Genomic DNA, 12,153 nt, shown 5'->3' on the forward strand with positions numbered 1-12,153 from the left:
ACCAGGTCACAGATCAGAGAAGAATAGAGACACAACACAGTCTGACCAGGTCACAGATCAGAAAAGGATAGAGACACAACACAGTCTGACCAGGTCACAGATCAGAGAAGAATAGAGACACAACACAGTCTGACCAGGTCACAGATCAGAAAAGAATAGAGACACAACACACTCTAATCAGCTGTATTAGACTCAGGACTGGTAGCATCTTCACTATAATCAGCTGTATCAGACTCAGGACTGGTAGGGTCTTCACTCTAATCAGCTGTATCAGACTCAGGACTGGTAGGCTCTTCACTCTAATCAGCTGTATCAGACTCAGGACTGGTAGAGTCTTCACTTTAATCAGCTGTATCAGACTCAGGAATTGTATTATCTTCTCTCTAATTAGCTGTATCAGACTCAGGACTGGTAGGGTCTTCACTTTAATCAGCTGTATCAGACTCAGGAATGGTATTATCTTCTCTCTAATCAGCTGTATCAGACTCAGGACTGGTAGGGTCTTCACTCTAATCAGCTGTATCAGACTCAGGACTGGTAGGGTCTTCACTCTAATCAGCTGTATCAGACTCAGGACTGGTAGGGTCTTCACGCTAATCAGCTGTATCAGACTCAGGACTGGTATTATCTTCTCTCTAATCAGCTGTATCAGACTCAGGACTGGTAGGGTCTTCACTCTAATCAGCTGTATCAGACTCAGGACTGGTAGGGTCTTCTCTCTAATCAGCTGTATCAGACTCAGGACTGGTAGGGTCTTCACTTTAATCAGCTGTATCAGACTCAGGACTGGTAGGCTCTTCACTCTAATCAGCTGTATCAGACTCAGGACTGGTAGGCTCTTCACTCGAATCAACTGTATCAGACTCAGGACTGGTATTATCTTCTCTCTAATCAGCTGTATCAGACTCAGGACTGTTAGGGTCTTCACTTTAATCAGCTGTATCAGACTCAGGACTGATAGGGTCTTCACTCTAATCAGCTGTATCAGACTCAGGACTGGTAGGGTCTTCACTCTAATCAGCTGTATCAGACTCAGGACTGGTAGGGTCTTCACTTTAATCAGCTGTATCAGCCTCAGGACTGGTATTATCTTCTCTCTAATCAGCTGTATAAGACTAAGGACTGGTAGGGTCTTCACTCTAATCAGCTGTATCAGACTCAGGACTGGTAGGCTCTCCACTCTAATCAGCTGTATCAGACTCAGGACTGGTATTATATTCTCTCTAATCAGCTGTATCAGACTCAGGACTGGTAGGGTCTTCACTTTAGTCAGCTGTATCAGACTCAGGACTGGTAGGGTCTTCACTCTAATCAGCTGTATCAGACTCAGGACTGGTAGGGTCTTCACTCTAATCAGCTGTATCAGACTCAGGACTGGTAGGGTCTTCACTTTAATCAGCTGTATCAGACTCAGGAATGGTATTATCTTCTCTCTAATCAGCTGTATCAGACTCAGGACTGCTAGGGTCTTCACTTTAATCAGCTGTATCAGACTCAGGACTGGTATTATCTTCTCTCTAATCAGCTGTATCAGACTCAGGACTGGTAAGGTCTTCACTCTAATCAGCTGTATCAGACTCAGGACTGTTAGGGTCTTCACTTTAATCAGCTGTATCAGACTCAGGAATGGTATTATCTTCTCTCTAATCAGCTGTATCAGACTCAGGACTGCTAGGGTCTTCACTTTAATCAGCTGTATCAGACTCAGGACTGGTATTATCTTCTCTCTAATCAGCTGTATCAGACTCAGGACTGGTAAGGTCTTCACTCTAATCAGCTGTATCAGACTCAGGACTGGTAGGGTCTTCTCTCTAATCAGCTGTATCAGACTCAGGACTGTTAGGGTCTTCACTTTAATCAGCTGTATCAGACTCAGGACTGATAGGGTCTTCACTCTAATCAGCTGTATCAGACTCAGGACTGGTAGGGTCTTCACTCTAATCAGCTGTATCAGACTCAGGACTGGTAGGGTCTTCACTCTAATCAGCTGTATCAGCCTCAGGACTGGTAGGGTCTTCACTCTAATCAGCTGTATCAGACTCAGGACTGGTAGGGTCTTCACTCTAATCAGCTGTATCAGACTCAGGACTGGTAGGCTCTCCACTCTAATCAGCTGTATCAGACTCAGGACTGGTATTATATTCTCTCTAATCAGCTGTATCAGACTCAGGACTGGTAGGGTCTTCACTTTAGTCAGCTGTATCAGACTCAGGACTGGTAGGGTCTTCAGTCTAATCAGCTGTATCAGACTCAGGACTGGTAGGGTCTTCACTCTAATCAGCTGTATCAGACTCAAGACTGGTAGGGTCTTCACTTTAATCAGCTGTATCAGACTCAGGAATGGTATTATCTTCTCTCTAATCAGCTGTATCAGACTCAGGACTGCTAGGGTCTTCACTTTAATCAGCTGTATCAGACTCAGGAGTGGTATTATCTTCTCTCTAATCAGCTGTATCAGACTCAGGACTGGTAAGGTCTTCACTCTAATCAGCTGTATCAGACTCAGGACTGGTAGGGTCTTCACTTTAATCAGCTGTATCAGACTCAGGAATGGTATTATCTTCTCTCTAATCAGCTGTATCAGACTCAGGACTGCTAGGGTCTTCACTTTAATCAGCTGTATCAGACTCAGGACTGGTATTATCTTCTCTCTAATCAGCTGTATCAGACTCAGGACTGGTAAGGTCTTCACTCTAATCAGCTGTATCAGACTCAGGACTGGGAGGGTTTTCACTCTAATCAGCTGTATCAGACTCAGGACTGGTAGGCTCTTCACGCTAATCAGCTGTATCAGACTCAGGACTGGTAGAGTCTTCACTTTAATCAGTTGTATCAGACTCAGGAATGGTATTATCTTCTCTCTAATTAGCTGTCTCAGACTAAGGACTGGTAGGGTCTTCACTTTAATCAGCTGTATCAGACTCAGGACTGGTAGGGTCTTCACTCTAATCAGCTGTATCAGACTCAGGACTGGTAGGCTCTTCACTCTAATCAGCTGTATCAGACTCAGGACTGGTAGAGTCTTCACTTTAATCAGCTGTATCAGACTCAGGACTGGTATTATCTTCTCTCTAATCGGCTGTATCAGACTCAGGACTGGTAGGGTCTTCACTCTTATCAGCTGTATCAGACTCAGGACTGGTAGGGTCTTCACTCTAATCAGCTGCATCAGACTCAGGACTGGTAGGGTCTTCACGCTAATCAGCTGTATCAGACTCAGGACTGGTATTATCTTCTCTCTAATCAGCTGTATCAGACTCAGGACTGGTAGGGTCTTCACTCTAATCAGCTGTATCAGACTCAGGACTGGTAGGGTCTTCTCTCTAATCAGCTGTATCAGACTCAGGACTGGTAGGGTCTTCACTTTAATCAGCTGTATCAGACTCGGGACTGGTAGGCTCTTCACTCTAATCAACTGTATCAGACTCAGGACTGGTATTATCTTCTCTCTAATCAGCTGTATCAGACTCAGGACTGGTAGGGTCTTCACTTTAGTCAGCTGTATCAGACTCAGGACTGGTAGGGTCTTCACTCTAATCAGCTGTATCAGACTCAGGACTGGTAGGGTCTTCACTCTAATCAGCTGTATCAGACTCAGGACTGGTAGGGTCTTCACTTTAATCAGCTGTATCAGACTCAGGAATGGTATTATCTTCTCTCTAATCAGCTGTATCAGACTCAGGACTGCTAGGGTCTTCACTTTAATCAGCTGTATCAGACTCAGGACTGGTATTATCTTCTCTCTAATCAGCTGTATCAGACTCAGGACTGGTAAGGTCTTCACTCTAATCAGCTGTATCAGACTCAGGACTGGTAGGGTCTTCACTCTAATCAGCTGTATCAGACTCAGGACTGGTAGGCTCTTCACGCTAATCAGCTGTATCAGACTCAGGACTGGTAGAGTCTGCACTTTAATCAGCTGTATCAGACTCAGGAATTGTATTATCTTCTCTCTAATTAGCTGTATCAGACTCAGGACTGGTAGGGTCTTCACTTTAATCAGCTGTATCAGACTCAGGACTGGTAGGGTCTTCACTCTAATCAGCTGTATCAGACTCAGGACTGGTAGGCTCTTCACTTTAATCAGCTGTATCAGACTCAGGACTGGTAGAGTCTTCACTTTAATCAGCTGTATCAGACTCAGGAATGGTATTATCTTCTCTCTAATTAGCTGTATCAGACTCAGGACTGGTAGGGTCTTCACTTTAATCAGCTGTATCAGACTCAGGACTGGTATTATCTTCTCTCTAATGAGCTGTATCAGACTCAGGACTGGTAGGGTATTCACTCTAATCAGCTGTATCAGACTCAGGACTGGTAGGGTCTTCACTCTAATCAGCTGCATCAGACTCAGGACTGGTAGGGTCTTCACTTTAGTCAGCTGTATCAGACTCAGGACTGGTAGGGTCTTCACTCTAATCAGCTGTATCAGACTCAGGACTGGTAGGGTCTTCACTCTAATCAGTTGTATCAGACTCAGGACTGGTAGGGTCTTCACTTTAATCAGCTGTATCAGACTCAGGAATGGTATTATCTTCTCTCTAATCAGCTGTATCAGACTCAGGACTGCTAGGGTCTTCACTTTAATCAGCTGTATCAGACTCAGGACTGGTATTATCTTCTCTCTAATCAGCTGTATCAGACTCAGGACTGGTAAGGTCTTCACTCTAATCAGCTGTATCAGACTCAGGACTGGTAGGGTCTTCACTCTAATCAGCTGTATCAGACTCAGGACTGGTAGGCTCTTCACGCTAATCAGCTGTATCAGACTCAGGAATTGTATTATCTTCTCTCTAATTAGCTGTATCAGACTCAGGACTGGTAGGGTCTTCACTCTAATCAGCTGTATCAGACTCAGGACTGGTAGGCTCTTCACTTTAATCAGCTGTATCAGACTCAGGACTGGTAGAGTCTTCACTTTAATCAGCTGTATCAGACTCAGGAATGGTATTATCTTCTCTCTAATTAGCTGTATCAGACTCAGGACTGGTAGGGTCTTCACTCTAATCAGCTGTATCAGACTCAGGACTGGTAGGCTCTTCACTTTAATCAGCTGTATCAGACTCAGGACTGGTAGAGTCTTCACTTTAATCAGCTGTATCAGACTCAGGAATGGTATTATCTTCTCTCTAATTAGCTGTATCAGACTCAGGACTGGTAGGGTCTTCACTTTAATCAGCTGTATCAGACTCAGGACTGGTATTATCTTCTCTCTAATGAGTTGTATCAGACTCAGGACTGGTAGGGTCTTCACTCTAATCAGCTGTATCAGACTCAGGACTGGTAGGGTCTTCACTTTAATCAGCTGTATCAGACTCAGGAATGGTATTATCTTCTCTCTAATTAGCTGTATCAGACTCAGGACTGGTAGGGTCTTCACTTTAATCAGCTGTATCAGACTCAGGACTGGTATTATCTTCACTTTAATCAGCTGTATCAGACTAATGAGCTGTATCAGACTCAGGACTGGTAGGGTCTTCACTCTAATCAGCTGTATCAGACTCAGGACTGGTAGGGTCTTCACTCTAATCAGCTGCATCAGACTCAGGACTGGTAGGGTCTTCACGCTAATCAGCTGTATCAGACTCAGGACTGGTATTATCTTCTCTCTAATCAGCTGTATCAGACTCAGGACTGGTAGGGTCTTCACTCTAATCAGCTGTATCAGACTCAGGACTGGTAGGGTCTTCACTCAGTCTGAGAGACTCTGGGAGAGAGAGAGAGAGAGAGAGAGAGCAAAAGAGAGAGTGAGAGAGAGAGCGAGCGAGAGAGAGAGCAAAAGAGAGAGTGAGAGAGAGATAGCGAGCGAGAGAAAGAGGGAGAGAGAGCAAAAGTGAGAGAGAGAGAGAGTGAGAGAGCGAGAGAGAGATGGCATGTACAAGGAAGGGAATGGGGTTTCGCAGTATCATAGGGGAGCTGGGAACGGGCCCCTCGTTGATGTTATATTTTTAATCACATGCTCAGGTATCCCTTCAAAATGACTAATTATCTACAGGTGACCTGCGCAAGAGGCACTGGGTTCTCCCCCCTCTCCTGAGCAGCATCTGGCCTGTTTTGTTAACATTGGCACTTTTCAGCCCAGAAGACACACTATATCCAGCCTACACACACACTCTCTCCCACACACACACACACACACACACACACACACACACACACACACACACACACACACACACACACACACACACACACACACACACACACACACACACACAGCACACTTTCTGCGCTATATGAATAGCCCAGAACAATCAATCCAAGTAGACAATTTCTGAAGAGGAAATATGATAAAGATGAAGTGCTGGTTCATGTATGTTGTTTCTACTGAGGTCAGGGACACGTTTCTGCTCACCTTGTGCTTTAGTTTTCTCCTTGGTGTCTCCTGGGTTTTCTCTGTTCGCATGGCCGATTAATAACACACACCAGGCCAGGACATAGTAATGAGCCTGATTACTCATCCTGGAACAGTGTATGAGAAGAGCAGAGAGGAGCAGAGAGGAACAGAGAGGGACTGAGAGGAACAGAGAGGAGAAGAGAGGAGCAGAGAGGAGAAGAGAGGAACAGAGAGGAGCAGAGAGGTACAGAGAGGAGCAGAGAGGAACAGAGAAGAGCAGAGAAGAGCAGAGAGGGACTGAGAGGAGAGGGACTGAGAGGAACAGAAAGGAACTGTCCTCTCTGCTCCTCTCTGTTCCCCTCTGAACCTCTCTGTTCCTCTCTGCTCCTCTCTGTTCCTCTCTTCTCCTCTCTGTTCCTCTCTTCTCCTCTATGCTCCTCTCTTCTCCTCTCTGTTCCTCTCTTCTCCTCTCTGTTCCTCTCTGTTCCACTCTGCTCCTCTCTGTTCCTCTCTGCTCCTCTCTATTCCACTCTGCTCCTCTCTGTTCCTCTCTTCTCCCCTCTGTTCCTTTCTGCTCCTCTCTTCTCCTTTCTGTTCCACTCTGGCTCTGCCTGGTCCTCTCGTTCCTCTCTGTTCCTCTCTGCTCCTCTCTGTTCCACTCTGCTCCTCCCTGTTCCTCTCTGTCTCTCCTGTCCTGGCTCTGCCTGGTCCTGTCTCTGCCTGGTCCTGTCTCTGCCTGGTCCTGGCTATGCCTGGTCCTGTCTCTGCCTGGTCCTGTCTCTCCTGTCCTGTCTCTGCCTGGTCCTGTCTCTCCTGTCCTGTCTCTCCTGTCCTGGCTCTGCCTGGTCCTGTCTCTGCCTGGTCCTGTCTCTGCCTGGTCCTGTCTCTCCTGTCCTGTCTCTCCTGTTCTGGCTCTACCTGGTCCTACTCTATTGGTGAATGACTGTCCTGTCCTGTCTCTGCCTGGTCCTGTCTCTGCCCGGTCCTGTCTCTGCCTTGTCCTGTCTCTGCCTGGCCCTGTCTCTGCCTGGTCCTGTCTCTGCCTGGTTCTGTCTCTGCATGGTCCTGTCTCTTCCTGGTCCTGTCTCTTCCTGGTCCTGCCTCTCCTGTCCTGTCTCTGCCTGGTCCTGTCTCTGCCTGGTCCTACACTACTGGTGAATGACATGGCGTCGGGTTGGTCTCACGCTGGCGTCATGGTGTGATTGGCATGTTGTAAACGGGCACATGAATAAAGCATGGCGGTGGCGGCGAGGAGAACAAGACATCCCGGTGTTTGGTGGCCGTTGTGTCGCGGGCGGACTAATCGTGGCCTTTAAAGTTTAATGTGGGCCTACCACAGAGAGGCATCAGGAGCAGGGTTAGAATGCCAGAGTCCAATGCCTCCTCTCATTAATGATGTATGGACATCACACTGCTGCAGTAGGGTAGTAAGCTGGGATGTTATGTTGGGATCCCAAGTCTTGCCCAGATTGTGTCAGAGCAACACTCTACTGATTTAACAGACCAGAGTGGTTAAGATCATTATGGCCAAATGGGTTCTTGTAACAGAGGCAAGGGAATGTGTTGATGAGTTCAATTAGGACCAGAGTCTTCAGGTCAGATCACTGAATAAGGCTGTAAATACAATTGAAACAAACTGAAATAAACTGAAACAAACTGAAACAAACTGAAATAAACTGAAATAAACTGAAACAAACTGAAACAAACTGAAATAAACTGAAGAAGAAGATGTGGAGACTAATGTTAATTAAATAGGTTGGTGGTTGGTCTTCATGACCAGGCTGTGTGTTGATTGGGTGAAAGGCTGGGTGAAGGGCTGTGTGTTGATTGGGTGAAAGGCTGTGTGTTGATTGGGTGAAAGGCTGGGTGAAGGGCTGGGTGAAAGGCTGGTGAAAGGCTGGGTGAAGGGCTGGGTGAAAGGCTGTGTGTTGATTGGGTGAAAGGCTGTGTGTTGATTGGGTGAAAGGCTGGGTGAAGGGCTGGGTGAAAGGCTGTGTGTTGATTAGGTGAAGGGCTGGGTGAAAGGCTGTGTGTTTATTGGGTGAAGGGCTGGGTGAAAGGCTGTGTGTTGATTGGGTGAAAGGCTGTGTGAAAGGCTGGGTGAAGGGCTGGGTGAAGGGCTGGGTGAAAGGCTGTGTGTTGATTGGGTGAAAGGCTGGGTGAAATGCTGGGTGAAAGGCTGTGTGTTGATTTGGGTGAAGGGCTGGGTGAAAGGCTGTGTGTTGATTGGGTGAAAGGTTGTGTGAAAGGCTGAGTGAAGGGCTGGGTGAAGGGCTGGGTGAAAGGCTGGGTGTTGATTGGGTGAAAGGCTGGGTGAAGGGTTGGATGAAAGGCTGGGTGAAGGGTGAAAGGCTGGGTGAAGGGTGAAAGGCTGGGTGAAGGGCTGGGTGAAAGGCTGGGTGTTGATTGGGTGAAAGGCTGGGTGAAGGGCTGGCTGAAGGGCTGGCTGAAAGGCTGGGTGAAAGGTGAAAGGCTGGGTGAAGGGTTAGGTGAAAGGCTGGGTGAAGGGTGAAAGGCTGGGTGAAGGGCTGGGTGAAGGGTGAAAGGCTGGGTGAAAGGTGAAAGGCTGGGTGAAGGGTTAGGTGAAAGACTGGTGGAAGGGTTTGACACTCCTCTGACTTGGTGCCCAATGGGAAGAGGCACAGCGCTGGGAGGAGGAGGTGCAGGACCTAAATGAGACGTGTCAGGGAACAAATTGAAAATGCCAATTTCACTTACTCCTCGGCATCGCTCGTCACGCCTAAATTCTGCCACTTATTTCATGTGTAAATTAATCTAGATCCTTCCCTCCCCTCAGGTCAACCAACACCTCTCTCTGTGTGTGTGTGTGTGTGTGTGTGTGTGTGTGTGTGTGTGTGTGTGTGTGTGTGTGTGTGTGTGTGTGTGTGTGTGTGTGTCTGTGTGTGCGCGTGTGTGTGTATGTGTGTGTGTGTGAGAAAGGGGGGTTGTTATTTTGGTCTCTATACCAGGACACTCTTCTGAGTGTATTCTGTGATTGGGTGAAGGGTGAAGTTCTCTGTCTTTCTCTTACTCCCTCCATCATATCGATCTGTCTCTGGCTAACACTGTGCTGTGAATACTGACACTGAATGTTCAGGTTCTGTGAGGCCTGTAGATACTGACCAGCTTCAGTGTCTCTCTCTCTCCTTCTTTCCAGTATGACTATGAGGGTAATGACCTAAGTGACCTGCCTGTGGATCTCTCAGTGGTGTGGAATGAAAACCAAGTCATCGACAACCCCTTCAACATACAAGGTAAAAACCTCCTCTTCTCCACATCCTCCCTTCCTCCCTTGCTCCCTCCTCTCCTCTCTCACCTCCTCACTACACTTTTTTAAATCCCTAAGATCCGATTGGAGGGGCCCCTTCCTCTCCGGCAGCACGTCTTTGAAAGGGAATGAAAGTGTTTTTTCACATGGCTATAGCTTTTGCTAGACCCCGCTGGGTTCAATAACCTTATCTCTTTTAATGCCGTCTGCAGTCACTCTGACGCGCTCCTCCAAAACAACACGCAGCAGAACGACTAGAGGGTTGATGGATGGAAGTCGTGGAGGACAACACGGTTTGGCCCTTTAATCCTCTGTGATCTGGCAGGTCTGGGGTCAGATCCTGCTATTGCTGCTCAGGAGGCTCATCAAGCTGGATGGAGAGTCAGGTCTCAGTCATCACTAGGGAGCAGAGATAGTCAAGTAGCACTAGATAAGCTAGTTGATCACACATGGAGCCACCATTACCCTTTACCAGTGGGGTATGGATGGATGCAACAGGAGATCTTTCCCCACCGTGTGGCATAGCTGAGTGTTAACACTAGCTGAGTGTTAACCCTAGCTGAGTGTTAACCCTAGCTGTTTACCCTAGCTGAGTGTTAACCCTAGCTGAGTGTTAACCCTAGCTGAGTGTTAACACTAGCTGAGTGTTAACCCTAGCTGAGTGTTAACCCTAGCTGTTTACCCTAGCTGAGTGTTAACTCTAGCTGAGTCTTAACCCTAGCTGAGTGTTAACCCTAGCTGAGTGTTAACCCTAGCTGTTTACCCTAGCTGAGTGTTAACCCTAGCTGAGTGTTAACCCTAGCTGAGTGTTAACACTAGCTGAGTGTTAACCCTAGCTGTTTACCCTAGCTGAGTGTTAACTCTAGCTGAGTGTTAACCCTAGCTGAGTGTTAACCCTAGCTGAGTGTTAACCCTAGCTGTTTACCCTAGCTGAGTCTTAACCCTAGCTGAGTGTTAACCCTAACTGTTTACCCTAGCTGAGTGTTAACCCTAGCTGAGTGTTAACCCTAGCTGAGTGTTAACCCTCGCTGAGTGTTAACCCTAGCTGTTTACCCTAGCTGAGTGTTAACTCTAGCTGAGTGTTAACCCTAGCTTAGTGTTAACCCTAGCTGAGTGTTAACCCTAGCTGTTTACCCTAGCTGAGTCTTAACCCTAGCTGAGTGTTAACCCTAACTGTTTACCCTAGCTGAGTGTTAACCCTAGCTGAGTGTTAACCCTCGCTGAGTGTTTACCCTAGCTGAGTGTTAACCCTAGCTGAGTGTTAACCCTAGCTGTTTACCCTAGCTGAGTGTTAACCCTAGCTGAGTGTTAACCCTAGCTGAGTGTTAACCCTAGCTGAGTGTTATCCCTAGCTGAGTGTTAACCCTAGCTGAGTGTTATCCCTAGCTGAGTGTTAACCCTAGTTGAGTGTTATCCCTAGCTGAGTGTTAACCCTAGCTGAGTGTTAACCCTAGCTGTTTACCCTAGCTGAGTGTTAACCCTAGCTGTTTACCCTAGCTGAGTGTTAACCCTAGCTGAGTGTTAACCCTAGCTGAGTGTTAACCCTCGCTGAGTGTTAACACTAACTGTTTACCCTAGCTGAGTGTTAACCCTAGCTGAGTGTTAACCATGGCTGTTTACCCTAGCTGAGTGTTAACCCTAGCTGAGTGTTAACCCTAGCTGAGTGTTAACCCTAGCTGAGTGTTAACCCTAGCTGAGTGTTATCCCTAGCTGAGTGTTAACCCTAGCTGAGTGTTAACCCTAGCTGAGTGTTATCCTTAGCTGAGTGTTAGCCCTAGCTGTTTACCCTAGCTGAGTGTTAACCCTAGCTGAGTGTTAACCCTAGCTGAGTGTTAACCCTAGCTGAGTGTTAACCCTAGCTGAGTGTTACCCTAGCTGAGTGTTAACCCTAGCTGTTTACCCTAGCTGAGTGTTAACCCTAGCTGAGTGTTAACCCTAGCTGAGTGTTAACCCTCGCTGAGTGTTAACCCTAGCTGAGTGTAAACCCTAGCTGTTTACCCTAGCTGAGTGTTAACCCTAGCTGTTTACCCTAGCTGAGTGTTAACCCTAGCTGAGTGTTAACCCTAGCTGAGTGTTAACCCTAGCTGAGTGTTAACCCTAGCTGAGTGTTAACCCTAGCTGTTTACCCTAGCTGAGTGTTAACCCTAGCTGAGTGTTAACCCTAGCTGTTTACCCTAGCTGAGTGTTAACCCTAGCTGAGTGTTAACCCTAGCTGAGTGTTAACCCTCGCTGAGTGTTAACCCTAGCTGAGTGTTAACCCTAGCTGTTTACCCTAGCTGAGTCTTAACCCTAGCTGAGTGTTAACCCTAGCTGAGTGTTAACCCTAGCTGAGTGTTAACCCTAGCTGAGTGTTAACCCTAGCTGAGTGTTACCCTAGCTGAGTGTTAACCCTAGCTGAGTGTTACCCTAGCTGAGTGTTAACCCTAGCTGAGTGTTAACCCTAGCTGAGTGTTAACCCTAGCTGTTTACCCTAGCTGAGTGTTAACCCTAGCTGAGTTTACCCTAGCTGAGTGTTAACCCTAGCTGAGTGTTTAACCCTAGCTGAGTG

General features: G+C 47.1%; 1 protein-coding gene across 2 annotated transcripts in view; it reads left to right on the plus strand.

Moving 5' to 3' along the window:
* Window positions 1-12,153, plus strand: part of LOC139368642 (plexin-A1-like) — a 304,007-nt gene that overhangs the window by 241,105 nt on the left and 50,749 nt on the right. For both annotated transcript variants that reach the window (XM_071107765.1, XM_071107766.1), the window contains exon 11: window positions 9,495-9,591. In XM_071107765.1, coding sequence (XP_070963866.1) covers window positions 9,495-9,591 — 97 coding nt within the window. The remainder of the gene's footprint in view (window positions 1-9,494; window positions 9,592-12,153) is intronic.

The sequence above is a fragment of the Oncorhynchus clarkii genome, chromosome 16, assembly GCF_045791955.1.
Source record: "Oncorhynchus clarkii lewisi isolate Uvic-CL-2024 chromosome 16, UVic_Ocla_1.0, whole genome shotgun sequence".
NCBI classification, from domain to species: domain Eukaryota; kingdom Metazoa; phylum Chordata; class Actinopteri; order Salmoniformes; family Salmonidae; genus Oncorhynchus; species Oncorhynchus clarkii.